This window comes from Haliaeetus albicilla, chromosome 19 (genome assembly GCF_947461875.1).
Source record: "Haliaeetus albicilla chromosome 19, bHalAlb1.1, whole genome shotgun sequence".
NCBI classification, from domain to species: domain Eukaryota; kingdom Metazoa; phylum Chordata; class Aves; order Accipitriformes; family Accipitridae; genus Haliaeetus; species Haliaeetus albicilla.
In genome coordinates this window covers 25,404,320-25,421,329 of record NC_091501.1, presented here as the reverse complement: position 1 = coordinate 25,421,329, position 17,010 = coordinate 25,404,320, and the positions used below count along the sequence as shown (strand labels likewise).

Below are 17,010 nucleotides of genomic sequence, written 5' to 3'. Positions count from 1 at the left end.
GCTTGAACATAGCTCTTGTGAAAATAAGTTTTACAGTGTAAGTACTGCTGATCAAAACTTTCTGTTTATGGGGAACAAGTATAGTGCACCCACTTGGGGGAATGACAAGGGGGAACAACCCAGGAGTCCTATTTCCAGACTCCCTACTGATGCTGTGCTGGCCAAGAGACACCAGCTGAAATCCTTACTTAGGTCTGTGGTTATTTCTTAGCACCCTTTTAACACCCAATACCTATGGGGCTCTATGTCACCATGCGCAAGTGGGAAGAATGCCAGCTGATTTTATGTAAGTCTGACTGCTACCTGCTGATATACGATGTCTATCATTTCCAGCCTCAGCAGACTTCAAACTGAGACAGCATTTGGTCAGTTAGCAGTCCATCCATCTCTTCTAGTTTTGTTCTTTTGAACCATCAGAAAAATACTCTAATGGCAAATAGTTTTACTATAGAGAAATCCTTAAAGTTAGTTTTCATGATTCATTATTATGATAATTATTAAGCTATTGTTTTTATTATAAGCAGTGCCATTAAACAGAGTTCTATTGATCTTCTGCTATGGTAATGGTATCATTTCTGAGCAAACTGGGTCACTGCCTGTCTCCAGGTTCATAAACAAAATTAAAGAGTATACCCATATATTTTATGTATATATACAAACACATGCTCATTAGCCATCAGAAAAATGCAGCACAAACATTACTGAAGACAGTTTTTCCAGGTTCCTGTGATGTAGAAACTAATTATCTGTACCCAGGTTCCTCAGAACTGGAATTATTCAAGTAGCTCAATTCTTACAGTCATTTTATTCAGAATCACACAAAAACTTCGGATGGAGAGGACCCCGCAGGTCATCTGGACCAACGCCCTGCTCAAAGCAGGGCCACACAAGTACCATTTACACAAGCACTTCTTCCCACCTCCTTTCTTCTTAACTGCGTGGGTGCACATGCGTTCCCACATACACAAGCTCCCACAGAACAGTGGAGATCACCATCCCTCTTCCCAGACTGAAAGCATAAGGGATTGACACACAGCTCTACTACTCTTTCAATATAGGGTACACTATAAACACCAGCATCCCAATTTTCTACTTGCAGGGAAGAGAGTCATTATCTGTCCATTTACAGAGAAAACACCCCCCCACTGTATGCATCGCTTTTGCAAAGAAGTCGGTAACTGAAGTGGTTCAGTAGAGGACAAAAATACCCTTATTTTCCAAATATTTTCTGTTAAAATATAACAGAAGACTATATTAAAGCAAGAAACTTGAAGGTGTCTTCTGCCAATGAGTCTGAGTACAAAGAGACTGCAGTCATTACTGCTCTTTCACCTTAGCTTCTGGAAAAAGATGCATTATCTTTAAAGCTTCTACTTTTTTCTGCTCCCGAGAAAAACACATACATTCCCTTACCTGTCACTCTAGTGTTCCAATTCTACACCAAACAAAATTTTCTATTTCTTGATATTTTGCACTCAAAAGTAGGACATATTATCTTTTCTTTCTTATCTCTGTCTGGAGTCAGGTATATATTTGCTTCTAATTAAATGCACCAGCTAAGCATCTTACAAAAGACTACTGTAATATAATTTACAGCTGAAACCTACCAGCCAAACAGTGAAGCCAGAATGACACAACACACTCCCGTACCAAGAATTAAGGCATTCTAATTCTGTAAACCTTTTTACCAACCCCACCCCCAAACCTTAAATGCCTTCAGATTTGAATAATTTTAGTTTATAGCAGGCTTGGAGACTACCTAAGTCTTTATGACAAATTTATGACATTTGTCATATGGGACAGAAGCAATAGAAGTCCAAAGCTCTCACTATAACCAAACCTGCACTAAAGACAGCACTTCCATGCACAAGGGAAGCCACATTTTTCTGAAGCATTCTGACTATCCTGCAATTCACTTAAAAAATAACCAAAACCAACAACAACAAAAAAAGAGGACTTTTAAACGCCATTAGTACCACCATTCCTGATGGGAATAAATCTTTGAGTACAATAGGCACTGTTAGACATGCCCAACTTTTGGACAACCATCTATTCCTATGACAATGCATAAGGTGAACTATGACCCTTATCTAAACCGACCCTTATCTACACCACCCCTTATCTGGAGAGATTCAGGAGCGCTTCATTTGACTGCACTGACAGCCACAGCCTTGAAGCGATTACTCTTAAACTTGTATAATTCTTCTCAGCAGATACAAGGTACCATCACGTGAAAATGGCTTTGGGCCCTAATATAACAGCATGTATTTCTTGCATCTCATTAAGATGAGTATTCCCAGTAACACACACTCCATATCCCCTGTTTCCAGCAAGCCATTACAAGATGATAGTTCACTTCCAATCAGCAAAACCAGCAGGGCTTTTTTCCCCTCTGAACATACTCCACATGCCACTCCGTCAGCCTTGCTGAACAGCAGCCACATGATGCATGTCAGCACAGCAGCAGTGGTCGATTTGCACTAAATGAGCCTCCACAGCCTAAGGGGGTGGGAGGCTGGAGAGCCAAGGTGCTAAAAAACAGGAAAAGGAAGGGGAGAGGGAGCAAGAAACGTCCTCCTGATGGCTGCTGCGAAGCAGTTATGCTTTAGCGTGATCTGCGTTAGGAACCACAGAGCTCTGGTTTTGGCAGGTGAGAAGAGGGGTCCTGACTTCTGCCTTGACCGATTATTTATTAAATACACCTGGGTGAATGAAGGGGACCAGAACATCACCCGTAGTGCTCAACTGCTGCGCACAGTTGACAGGAGCAGGCACTTCCCACCTACAGTGTGTTTCACAAGCACCCACGCAGGGTCGGGGAGCAGCCAGCTCTCCACGCTTCTAGCCTCGCTAATAAAGCCGCCAACCTGGGTACCAGGTACAGTGCTGCAGGTGTAATTGGACAGACGCGACCCGACAGCTCTTCGGTGGCAGCTACCTTCAGCCTCTACATTATCAGCCCAGGCTTGATTGGAACAAGCGATACGACAGCAAAAAGCACTACATCCTATTATCCTTCACTAAGCTCTTCAGTTCCTTCAAACTGCTGTACCCGCATGATCAGTTTCATTAAAAAGAGACACCAGAGATGATGAGAAGGTGAGAGATGAGGATAAGGAGTAACGTTGTTCGTGCAGGAGACATCTCTAGGGCTTCAGCAACATGCAAATTGGCTACATATTAGGTGGCACTAAACACAAACTAACTTGAATAATTTCCCTGCACCAGGCACATAAAATTTTAAGGCACAAATTTGCCTTAAAAATCTTGATAGCAATTGACACTTAAGGAAATGCAGAAGAGGACAGCAGAGAAGGAAGGTGGGAAGAGAAAAAGAGAGAGAAAACAAGCAGTTGCCACAGAAATTAAATTCCATCTGTCTTGTGTATCGTGATTTCCTAAATACAACTATTTATAGTATCATCATGGTAATCAGAGATGCAATTACATAAAAACTTGTTATAGCAAAGAGTTTTCTACTGCCTGAAGAAAACATAGATCCAATTTGAATACATTCACCTTTGTTCTATTCTTATTCTGTTAAAGAGGCCTGTGAAATATTTTGTGAAGATAAAGGAAACAAATAATAAACAAGTTAAAGCAGGCATTACAAAAGGGGCTACTGAACTCTGAAATGGAATATATACATGAAAATTCACAGACAATCTATCAAGTTTTATACTAGCAATGACAAAAAAGATCCTGCTTCAGGATAATATGCATTTCAGACAAAGAATAAACTCACTTGAAATAAAGGTTAACAGTAAAATGACCAAAAAGGATTAACTTTAAATTCATATCCTTTATCACAACCAGGATTTCTGCAGTCTGCCTTCATTTCTTTTTCAACTAATACTAGCATTCAAATCCAAAGCTAGATTATAGCTATGAAATTTAAGCATTCTTCACACCAAAAGAAAGCCACCAAAAATCAAGATAATATAAAGTATCAGAATTATTATTTTTTCCCTAGAATTTTAACAGATAATGTCTTATATCCAAGCATAATAGCATTTCTCCATAAAAAACAAACAAGCAAACACTTTCCATTAACCAAATCCCTTCTATTCTGGCTGCATTACAGTTCTCTAACTTCAAAAACTGATCAGAACACCTGCAGAAAACCTGGGATACTTTAGACATCCTGGCCTGTATGTCTCTAAACCATTAACATTCCAGCTTCACAGTAGCGACACTCCTTTCAGGTGACCTCTGAGGCTGCCTGCACTCAATCTCCAGGGCAGGGTGCAAGAATTTTCATATTTGTGCTTCAAACCACTTCTCTGGTGTCCCTCTGGAGGATCCCATGCCTACTACCATCTCCTAGGCTATAAGAAAGGGGAAAAAATGTACTGTTGTATCAGTCTTTGCAATCCCATTTCAAATACAACTGTGAAGACTGAGAAAAAATTAAGGTAATTCGTCTTAATACTTCATACTTAATACTATGGCAAAATTTACCATACTGGCATCCAATGACAATACAGTACTAAGAGCTTGAAATTCATACCAACTAGAGGTAAAAGCTTCCTGATTAGTCTATATATTGTTGAAAAAGTCTTTAAGGGATACTCATATCTGCATTTACTGAATTTTAATTTATTTTCCTTCTTATGCTATACCAGATCAATTTTCAGTTAAAGATACCTGGGGGCCTAGATTCTTATCAGGCTTCCCCCCCCACCTTGGTAGAAGAAAAACAAAGCAGAAAGTTGTTATGCTGCAATTACCATCACAACTTCCTTCATGAAGGATTAAAAGACCTGTCTTTTGAATCTTGCTTTTAGTGCTTATCATGTTAAAGAAAGCATATAACAGACAGGTTTGCATGAAGCAAATTATAATATTTTACACAAAATGTTTCTCTCCATCTACAGATTACTTAATGCCTGAGCATTCAGGAAATTGCAAGAATTACACAGCTTCAACTTGTGACAATTGGAAATATTAGCACGTGGATGAAGCACGCACAGCATGAATCCCATACACCATCACATGAAGCAGGATGAAAGACCAACAGACAACCATATAACAACACACCAAGGATGCCACAAGGAGGGCAGGGAGCTCCGGTTCCCTCAGGGGCTTACGAGGTTTCCTCTCCTGCCAACCTAACAAAAACATTTGCAAAGCAAACTTGGAAAACTAAGCTGGATTTTTACCATGAATGCTTGTTCAAATATTCCTATCAGAATACAAGCCTGGTTCTAATTACCTGAGAAAGTAAACAGGAAACATGACTTGTGCGATATAATACTGTCTTTTAAAACTAAAATATTTTCTCTTTTGCCACTTCTTTAAGCGACGATTGCTACGTGTTTCCAGAAAGTGTATGTAACAAATAGCAGGTCTAGTGATGAGATTTCAAATCCCACCTTCAATGAAGGTCTGAAAAAGTCAATCAGGAGTAAAACCGTGGTTGAGAAACAAAGTCATTCAGCAGGTCATTTTTCAGGCAAACACCACCATGATCGGCAGTGTAGATGAGAGGCCTCCGGCAAGACGGGAGGAGACTGGGAAGCCAGCAGAAGGGGATGAGGGAGTTTAGGAGGAGGTGCACCAGCAGATCCGCTATCTGCAGAGTGGTCTATGTCCTTCCTAACTGAAGCTGCTCTTCCTTTGCTTTCAGCAGGGCTGTGATCCTGACCTTATTCTGCATCTGCCATCTCAGGTCTTAGAAGCAGTATCGATTTGCTGTTCTGTTGATCCACCTGGGCTAATCACCCTGTACTACATATTTTTATTTAAAGTCTAGAAATATGCAGTGACCTGTGACCTAGTGACTCTAGGTATATACACAGCATATGTGTATCTCACACAGAGTCAACTACAGATGTTTTGAAACTCCACCTTTCCAGCATTTTATTTCAGAAGCACCTTGGGGAAGAACCAGGAAATTCACCCTAGCTCTGTGTCCAAATAATCTAATTAATTCTGCTTATGCAGGATTCTCTAGCAGCTTTAATTAGGGCACTATTCGTCTTCTGCACTGGCCTGTAATGTTTTGGTGAGGTACTGAAACAGGCTTTTCACCATAGACTGGTTCCTCTTCACTGCTTGAGGGTATTAAGCATTTTTTATCTCTCAGAAATCTACACAAAGATATACGCAGAATGCAATATTTTATACCTTGCACGTAATGTCATACATTGTACACATTATATGCAAATAATGAAAAAGAAACTCTTCTAAATGCAGGGACACAGTATTTTTACTGTTTCATCAAATCGGCAGCTAATCATCTGGCAGACAGACATGAGCTGATGCTTGAAAACAGAAACTGGAAAAATCAATGCTCAAGTGCAAACTTAAGACATTCACCTCCTTGCAAGAGCTTCCCAGCTTTCTGACAGTTGCTGGAAGTATGTTTTCTTACAGTGGCCTCAAAACCCATCTCATTAGCACAAACACTTCCTGGGGGACCTTGTAAGTGCATTTCCCTTCAGCCAGTAATGTGTTAACTTATTAATTAGAACTGCTGCTGCAGGGTAAAGGAAGAGAAAATTAATTCAAGAGCTGCCTTAGCAGGCCAACCTATCTCGGGTACTCTACTCACAGGAGAGCTGTCTGCAATTCAGTTTTGTTTAATTAGTCCCACAAAAAGCAACTGTTCGCTCTGATAAGAGTGGGGCGAGAGCTGCAAAAAAACAAAACCATCTCTTCTATGCACCAATTTAATTTTTTAATTATTACATTCTGACATGAAAAACTGTTCGTTCCTTCCTCTCTCTGGCAAACCAAGGGCATTAGTCATCAACTTCTGTGCTCTTCCTCGTTATTCTAATGAGCCCATCACTGGAGTAGCTATGGCTAATAAGTCCCAGGGCTAGCAGGTAACAAATGATACATCATCCTTGTAAAATTTGCTGTAGAGGTTTTTTCCATGAATTTATGACTCTACCACATATCTACTGAGTGCTACTGCCAGTGCTGTCATGCTGCGCACTAGTTTTGATGCAGAGGCTCACTGACTCCAAAGGGAGCTTATCTAGGTCCTGTCCGAAGAGGTAACAAAAAAATAATAATAATAAAAAAATAAAATCAAGGCCTCCTTTGTTTCACCCCTTGCATATTCCTCCCACCTGCCTACTGTACTCTTCCACTATCCAGACCCCTGCAAGCAAGCAGCAAAGCATCCATGCATATCAATGTCCTTCTCTGACATATAAATCTTTAATTCTTGTGTAGTGCCAGGTGTAGAGACGTGATAGTCAGACTACAGGAATAAAAAGACAAAAAAAAAAGTTATGGATTTCCTCCAGATTTTAGAAATATGCCAAGAATGTTTCCCTTTCACTCATTCCAAATTTTAGACCACTGAGGTCTGAAACTCAACACTTTAATACTGTCAGTGACACTAATTAAAATATTTTCCTATTTACATTGTATTCTCTCTCACCACCCAAACGACAAAAGCAGTTTTCTTTGAACTGTCTGAAATTCTTTTTTGATATAAAGATGTTAGTTCCTGCTATTTCTCACTTCCCCCAAAGCAATTAAAACTCGTGTTATCCTGCTTTACACGAAGCTTTTACAATCACATTCATCTGCTATAGACTCTTTCCCACCTCACATTATGCAACACAAAAAAAACTTGACAGATCAAATTTTTACTCATCTGCTTCCTTTGCTGAAAGTTACCAAAACTATTCAGATCTAGAATATTGTATTTTTATGAAGCTATATGTCTTTCAATAACTCAATTGCCTTTTTCATTTCTGCAATAGCTTCAGCTTCCAGAAGCATATTTTCCCAGACATGTTGACAGTAGGTAGAGCAGCAGAAAAACTAGTAACACTTCGCAAGGATAAAAAAAAAAAAAACAACAAAAAACCCCCTGTTTTAATCAAGACAAATTTAGATAGCAACAAAAAAATTAAACTTACTTTCTAAATATAAAACAGCAGTTAGCAGAATGGTCTAAATATCAAGAACAAATAACCAAGACTAGCAGTTTCTAAATAAGCCAAAAAGTCTGTTTTCAGTTAGATTATGTACTCAATGATAATGATCTTGTCTTCCCCCATTCTTCACTCTTAAGGAAAATGACTCTCAAAGGTGGCCCACCAAAAAAGGGATTTTAAAAGGCAGTGATGGAAAAAAGTCAGCCTCATCATACAATGTCATTTTTTCACATGGAAACAAGGCTATTTGATCATTCTAGCTGTGTCTGTACAGTATCCATCTCCTCCAACTCCATACCCCAATGCATCTTGTATCTCTTGGCCAACCACTCAGGAAAGCAGGGATCACAAAGAGATTTTTTTTTTTTTTACTTTTTATAAGGTTTCCTTACCAAATGGATGGCTGTAAAGACACAAGTGACCCTAAACCCCCTGTATTTGACCCACCTGACAGGAGGAGCAGCTGAAATAAGCTGCCCAGGAACACTTTGTTGAGCTGCCAGACCCAGCAAGAGTGCACAGGGGACACAGACAGGAGGAAGGGATAACGCTGGGTAAAGGACTGTAAGGAGCCATGGGTGCATTTGAGGGATGGCAAGGAGGGAGGAAAAAGGAGGCGGCATGTGCACGCACATGCATGCGTGCAAGGGACATAGGAACATACAGAGGGAAACCAGAGGGATTGCTCCTGGGGTGGAGGAATAAGTAGAAATCTTTCTAAACCCAGATGTTATTAGTTCTACCGTTCACAGAAAAATCTGATTAGTTTCTCTTTTTTTGGGGGGGGGAATGGTGATGACTAGGAGAAAAGACTGAAGGCTTTGTGGGTTTGGGTTTTTTTTCCCCACTTAAAAGGAAGATCTCAAGGAGTTTTGTTTTGTCTGCAGAATTAGAAATTGTCTTTTCTTTTTTAGTATTAGAAAATCAGTTATTGAAAAAGATGAATAAAATGATTAAGAGACATATACAAAAATACAGAATTACAGCTGTAAAATATCATATTGAGAAAGGTGAATTTGCTAAATAACTGAAAGACAGTATTAAACAAAAAAGAATCACTTCGGACAGTCCCAGAAGATCTTTTTTCTTAAGACAGGCAGAAACTAAGAGGTCACAGCAGAGAAAAAAAAATACATAAAACCCCATTGTAGAACAGCTTAACTTCTGCAATTCTTTCCCTTTTTTTTTCCCCTCCCAATGATGTAATTGCAAAGAATAAAAAAAACAAAACAAAACTGCCTAGATACAGATGTTGACTATTTTCTGATTCTTTAGAACTTTCTCACATGCCTAGGGAAAAACAGGTGCTGTTAGAAGTGATGTGCACTTCTGAGCACTTAAGGGAAGTCATATGTGCTTTCCTCTCTAACAATGATTTCCCTTTCTCCCCCTCAAATGGTAACACATTAGCATACTGCCATGAAATATTTCTGATACATTTCAGTATCGGTTTAAATAATACATTTCAGTATCAGTTTAAAAAATAAAACCAACAACTCTAAAGTATTAGACTAATTGCTTTGGTTTTAATGAATGTGTAAGAAAGAATTAGTAGATCTAAAAATCTAAATTACTTGTCTATACAGGTCTTTATTACAGGTTTTACCAATTCCAGAGAATTTACTCTGGAATGAGATAACTACTGGGACCCAGGTGACTTCAATTCTATGTCATGAGACAGCTGTTAGATGCAGCTCTCTGCAGACAGACAATTGGTCAGGTTGGTCAGCCCCTCACACCAAGAAAGATCGGCACCTTCACAGTCTCATCTCTAGAATTAATCACTTCCAGGTTAGCCAAAGGCAGACCAGGGAATAAACACCATTAAAATAAAAACAAAATACCAAAACCAAGTATATCTGCACTGCTGTGCCACAGACCACCAGTAAGGGGAAAACTGCAAAGAAGCTAGTAGCAAGAGAAGATTGAAAATGCAGTAGTGCCAGCAGGAAATACTGAAGTAGGTCTGGAGCCAGGAAGACTGGAGACACTAGATAAGAACAAGGAGGTTTGTGCTCCGTAGGAAAAACATAAATACCAATTTGGATGGTGGTGGTGTCAATTTTTGATCAGTGGACACTTTTCAAGCAATTAACATTTCAAAAAACATCTCTCCATCCTGCATCATTTCCAGGGAGTGCTATTGAAAGCAGTACCATTTAATGCAGCACCCGATACACACTCTCTTCCTAGAAGGGCATCAGCCAGACTGCAGTGGTGTGTTGCTATACTAAGGTAGTCCTTTCCCTCTCATATAAATAGAAGAGCACAAAGAGGGGTCTCTCAAGAATAAAATGAGCCACCAAATTAGCCTGTTGGACAAAGCCACTGAAGTGCATTTTAGGTGTGATATCAGCAGTCATTTTGGAGTGGTACTTTCTTCTCACTGGTGTTATTGTTTGGAGAGTGGGGTTGTTTTGGTGTTGCTTCTTTCTGTTACTTCTTACAGCAACAGTGAGCATTTCATATTTGTATGAGAATTCCACATTTGGACTGAAATTTTTCAGGTGGCAAGCTGTCACATTGAGCCCCACATGTGATTGCTTTCAGTCAAGGTGACTTTTTAAAGTTGTGTTGCACATCTGGTTTCATGATCTCTCTATTCTTATAATGGGAGATATAAAACGTTATAAATAATATTTAACGGAGAGATCTTAGGGTATTCCAGTTAACCAGTACCAATTTAAAAAAAAAAAAAAAGAAAAGAAAAAAATTTAAAAAGACTCAAGCTACTATTGCACATGATAATTCCTATCACTTTCTCTCTATTACTTGAAAACTTATGTGACAGTATTCCTTTTTTAAAGAAAGTATAACTGTGAAATACTTCTCTCTTTTTTGGTACTATTAAGTTTTCTTTCTTGTGAAATAAACAGAAAATGAAGGACTACTTCAAAATAGATATCCATATCTCCATGGTTTGAATTAACAACGCTATTTATAACATTTATATCCAAAGACACAAATTAAAACTGTATCCAACTCCTATTAGTTTCTATGAACAAACACAGTTACAAAAATACTGCATGAACTTTTGGTCTCTTAACAGGCAGAATTTAAGAAGAAAATGACGTAACCTTTCAAACCAGCGTTACAAGAAACTGTGGAGTTCAAAATAAATACCACAGGAAGATAGTGGATATATTTCATGCATGCTGCCTATGTTCCTACTCAAGTCCACACAAAACACCTATTTTGTCAATATGATTGATTTCTTTATGCCAAATTAACATTTGTAGTGAAAGAAGGGACAAGTCCCTAAGAGTTCAGAATGAAGAGCACAAGAAAGGATATTTCATGCCCAGATAAACCAGCTGAAGCATCACAAAAATTTGCAAACAACAACCTCAAAAAATCATCTCTCTATATGATACCTTGGGCACAAACTAACTGTGATTCATTTGTGCATGCAAACAACACTTGTCAAAGCTATCTCATTTAATGAAGAGGGTCATTGCCCAAATTAGGGATAAATGCATATATACAAAGTACCAGTTATAGCCTTAATTAAGAAGTAGCCGTAACTGGATCAAAAAGAATTACATCATCACTATAAAACTGTTAGACGAAAATAGTCGTTTTATCACAGTTCTCTGTAAAGACTGTTTTCCACTCATTTCCCATCCCTAGGATTAATGAAACTGAAATACTAGTATATAATGATCCATTTTTTCAGATCATTTTCTGCATTTCTGAATGCCTCAGCAACAGAACACAGAAGACCTACTGAAAAGGAACATTTTTGCTATATAGTCTTACACAATTAAGAATAGTATTCAAGGATTTCTTTATGGGACTGGTTCCGAGAAAAGACTTAGTGAGAGTTACAGGATACCCCAAAGAGGAGCACGCATTCAACTTCATAGTGTCGGAAAGGGGAGGATGAGGACGGATAAAAGTTTCTGACAGCACTAGTTTGCTTAAAATTTTGCAAGTGCTAACACGACAATTCCCTGAAACACAGCTTATGATGTTGCTTAATCAACATCTTCTAAGAAAAGCACTGGATTACATACATCAAACAAAAACTTCTTACCTGTGACTTCCATCCAGATTTGATTTGTGGATGAAATTCAGTTTAGCATCTGCCCAGTAAAGTTTCTGTTCCTCATAATCCAACGTCAGTCCATTTGGCCAATATATGTCAGTGTTAACTATAATGGAGCGGCTTGAACCATCCATCCCAGCACGTTCTATCTTTGGCACTTCTCCCCAGTCTGTCCAATACATGAACCTATAATTATTTTAAAAAGAGAAAAGACAAAAAAAGAAAGCAATCACTTATAAATCTACAACTGGAACATTGGCTACAACATTCAGTAAAGGCAAAGGCACTCTCTATTCTGCAGAGACAGTGTCTGTGGAGCTCTGTTCTACTGGGTAAGGTACACATGTCCTGTGAAACACAACAGAACAAAGTTACTTTACAAAACGCTGAAGAAAAACAACTTAAGACAAACCCACAGTATGATGACACATTATACTTCCATACGTTTCTTTCTTTCCTTAGGTCAAGTGAGAAAGGTGGGGATATCCAACAGATCTCAAAAATAATCTCAGAATTCCACATTAAACAGTGATGATAGATATTACAGCCTATCATAAAAGTACAACAGCCTCATTAACACAGGTCAGAGCATTGTGGGGGAAATGAAAAAGAAGGTGTGTGGACTTATAGTGGACATAGCAGTTGCATGTGAGGCAGTGAAGTGGATTTGATGGAAGACCAATTCATGTCCTTTTTTTCCAGAGAAATTCAGAGACAGGCAGATAAGTCAACATGTTTAGAAGCACAGTTCACACCCAGTGACTGGGCAAAACAGTCTGTAAAATCTATTAAGACTGTGGAAGCAAGTTTTAAAACACGTTAGCATATACTGGCACATGTTTAAACATTATTTAGCAAATAGTGGGGGGAGGGAAGTTACCTAGTTGCATTTAAAACTGAGGTGAAGCAAGGGAAACCACTTTGTTATGGTTGGAGACTAGTAGGGGGTAAGAATGTTTGTCCTTTTTCTGCAGGTGGTAGAAAATGGATTTACTTTTGTGGGTTGTTAACAGAATGCATAACTAAACAGAAGTAACATATAATATAAACAGATCAGAAAGTGTGTCAATGGTGCTTGCTCTGTTTTGTTGTTGCAGCTGGGACAGACAAGAAGACTACTGTCCTAAATTGCTTCTCATAACCTCATGACATCTGCCAGCATACCTGCTTGTGTCTGTGCTCCCTAACCTGGTTCAGTCAAAACAATCCAGATTAGGAAAGATCTGAAGCCTTTAAACTAACCCAGATCATCACACAGCCACATCATGTCACTATATGGTGCCCACATGTGAAGAGGCCTGACCACCCATCCTTTAAAGAAAAACAAATGTGCAACACATTTGAGAAACATTTGCAGATGAAGTTATTCTTGGCAAAGATTTATTTTTTTTATTTTAAAAAGTCAGGAAATTCCATGTCGTATTTTCCCCCTTAATTCATGTCTACAGCATGTTTGTTTTAATGCATAGCTATATCTGCGGACAGAAATGCAGCTGATTAACACAAATATTGCCCTATTCAAACCCAAGTGAGACATTCTTCATGGAGCAACATGCCTGTCTTAAACACAGAGCACAAATATCTGAAGAGAACATGTGAGATTTCTGTAGGCATAAACAAGTGCTACAGAGAACCTGGTTCTCTATCAGGAAGAAGGAAAAAAACCCAAAAAATTTTCAGATAGGTAAGCACAGTAGCAAGTCACCTGGTCAAGCTATGCAAAAAGAAAGCTACATACTTGAAAAAAGAAAAGTTAAAAAAAGTCAGGCAGCATTTCACCGGCGAGCACGTGTGAGAAAGAAGAGAGAAAAAAGAGAGATTTATTTTAAACTTCTCTAAAAAGACCCTTCTTTGCCCCAGCTGTAAAGCCCTGGACTTCCAAATACTTCATCAAGGTTAATAGGTTCCAAGGCTCTGGCCACCCTCCTAGACTGATTTCTCAGGCTGAAACAGCTCATTAGTCGCTGTACAGCCTCATCTTCTTCCCTGTTTCACCTCTCATGCATGCTGCAATTACTCAAGCAAAAACAGGTGAGGGTTACCTGTTTGGTAACAAAGGAAAGCCTTCCCAGACTTCACAAAACCAGCCCCATTTCATTTGTCAGAGGAGCACACAGGCACACAGAACTGGCTTTAAGATTCTGTAACATTTCCAGTCAGCTCTGGTGACCTCTGCTTGGTTTCTCCAATAGGTTTGGTAGGTTTTTTTCTTCCCCACTATCACCTCTTTGTTTTCCTCCACCTTTCTTGAAAGCCTATGGGTTTTAATTTTTCTATTAAAAATCTTCAGAACCAGCCATGCTCCAGCCAATGGCATCAAGGGCTGTGCTTCACTTTGGAAGCCAGGCTTTTCATTGCTGCAAAAGTTAGTAACAGTTGCTTTTAAGCAACTTCTTGCAGATTATCTTTGCTTCCAGTACAGGGCTTCTATAGCCATGGAGAAAACCAGATTCAAGGAACAGGTCTGGGCTAAAAATCAGTCATCAGTCTAAATGCACTCCAGCGTACAGCTCCATGAACACTTCCACTCGCACACAGGGTGTAGGTTTCTATAGCAGCCTCAGCCAGCACAGGTGCCAACAACAGTCACTTTCTTACTCATTGGACTTAGGTCCTTTTCAGCAACAGCTGAGCAAGTACAAGGTGTAGGCACCAGGTGTAGGAGCAGGAGGAGATGGAAAGAACTGCGTAAAACAGCTGGAAGAAATGCCCCTGTTGTAACCATGCTGTAAGTTAACTGCAACTGCTGAGAGGCTAGGGAGATGTGGCTAACATCCAAGGGAGAGTGGGGGTGGACAGACAGATGGACACGACTGTAAATTCCCATTACTGCAGAGGTCTTTCTATAGATTTTTCTACAGAGATCTCAGATCCCTCTTCTAGGTAATATCAAACTGTTCACATATGTGTGTTGGCTCCTCCTTTCTGGAAGGCTTACAGATTCTTGTTTCATTATATAATGGTTGGTAAGTAATCCATACGGACACCATACAGAAAGGAAGATGTTACAACATACAGACTTATTGAACAATGGTAAGCCAGCCATACAGACAAGGTAAGGGTTATTCTCCCTCCTCCCCATCCTCTTCAAACACATTTCATTATTTCAATTAAAAAAAGTAAAAATAAAAATAAAAGCCCACCACCGAAGCCCACGGGATAGAGCAAAATATTAAGTGAAAAGTAATGTATTGTGCTAAATTATGGCATTCAGATACCACCAGAAGACTACTGTTCCATTTGCCGCTCTCCTCATCTAGTTATACCTTGCTATAAAATTCAAATCCAGGAATCCAGATTTTAATTCTAGCCCAGAAAAGGAGAAAATAAAAATTTTAAATTAAAATCTATACCACCCTTTGAATTTTAAGGAAAAACCCCATATGTATGTAGCATGTTTACTGTACAGTGGTACAGGCACAGAACTGGGCTCCATGTTGGGCAATCCCAAATCCATAAGATCCAGAGGGTAATATACAGACATGCTGTAACTGACTTCAGCAAGCCTGCTTGGGTCCAGAAACAGGAACACTTTCTCATGTTTCTCAACTTTGGCCAATAGTACTGTTATTCCAGGCAGTTACAACCAGGACAGGCTGGTACTAGAGCTCTGGACCAGTCCAGCTGCTTGTTACTGCCTCCTTGCTACAGGTCACCCCCAACACCAGGGTCAGCAATGGGGACTGCGAGCCCAGACCTTGCTGCACATCAAGTATTTGACATACAGAAAAGAGGAAGGTTCTTCGACTGCAGTACTTAGCTGGTATTTTGTTTGACTATGGCCCAGAATGTTGGGTTACCTTATAAGATTATACCATCCATAAAAATTATGAACAAACAGAAGAAGAGCTTTGATGTTTTTTCCCTGCAAACTTTTTTCTATGCATCCTTAGATTCAGCATTTTTTAATTTTTGCATCTCGGGTAGGTAAGGTGATCCCAGGCAATAAAACTTCCTCTTAAAAGGCATCAGAAATCACTATGCACTGTATAGCTGTAACTTCATAGTTTTGATTTGCCCCAAATTAAAAGGTTTTGCCACAGCAAAAAAAAAAAAGGAGGAAACAGCATTTCTTGGTTCCATTCTGTGTGATGAACAAATATAATAAATAACAGAGCTTCTTCTCTAAAAAGCTCATAAAGTCTAGGCATGCTGACGGCAGAATATCCCACATACATAGAAAAAAGCTTGCAGAGTACAAATGCCAAGATTAAATGCTGTAATTTAGCAGTGATTTCCGACAGTATGCACAGAGGGAGAGAAATTCATCGCCAGCACCCATCAGCTTTGCAACTTTCTGATCCGCACCGCTCCCCAACACTGATGCAGATCTTTCAGCCCTACTATCCTGCATGAATCTAGGCTCCTGCTAGGAGTGTCATTAAAACACCAGCCCCCATAGAGATGCATGCAACTGTTTCACTCATTGAACACAGATACCCCACACGACACTTAACTGATTTTAAGGCAGTTAATTGGGACACCTTACAGGGCAGGCAACCGTTTACCTTCCTGAACGTTATTCAGTGGGAAGAACAGCTGCTTAATTGGGACAGCCAATTATTTGGTGAGGCCCTGCACAGTGAATGCTCCAACTTTGCAATTATGCTCGTTTCAGCCCCTAAGAACCTCTGAGCTCTACAGGGACCCAAACAGCCGCCAAACTTCAGAGCCTGCAAAGGTTTCAGAAGTGCAGCAACCCCTGTGGAGCTCATCAGCTCTGCAGTGGTCCTTGTGAAATGCAGCCCACTCCGGCTCTAGCACTAGTGGGACTGGCACTCATCTAATGAAGAAATACAGAGTTAAATGATAGTGACTGGAGTAGCTCAGGAAAATTATGCACAATAAATGTGTGTTTGGGTATCAAAAATAGCTCTTGACTTGAGAAGAAGAAATGTTTGCAGCCCTTCAGGAGTTTAAGAAAAGACATTAGAATCAAGTGACCCTTCAGGTATCCTTAACAGAAACTTCTTGATGCAGGTTCACAGAAGATGGAAACCGCAATCCAGATGGACATAAGTATCAAATGACACAGAAAATGTATTTTCAAATAAGGGG

The 17,010-nt window shown here is 39.5% G+C and overlaps 1 protein-coding gene across 1 annotated transcript in view; it reads right to left on the bottom strand.

Annotated features, from left to right (window-relative positions):
- The window catches only part of LRP6 (LDL receptor related protein 6), a 130,635-nt gene that overhangs the window by 65,386 nt on the left and 48,239 nt on the right, over positions 1-17,010 (bottom strand). Inside the window, exon 3 of the mRNA XM_069806881.1 lies at positions 11,941-12,138. Coding sequence (XP_069662982.1) covers positions 11,941-12,138 — 198 coding nt within the window. The remainder of the gene's footprint in view (positions 1-11,940; positions 12,139-17,010) is intronic.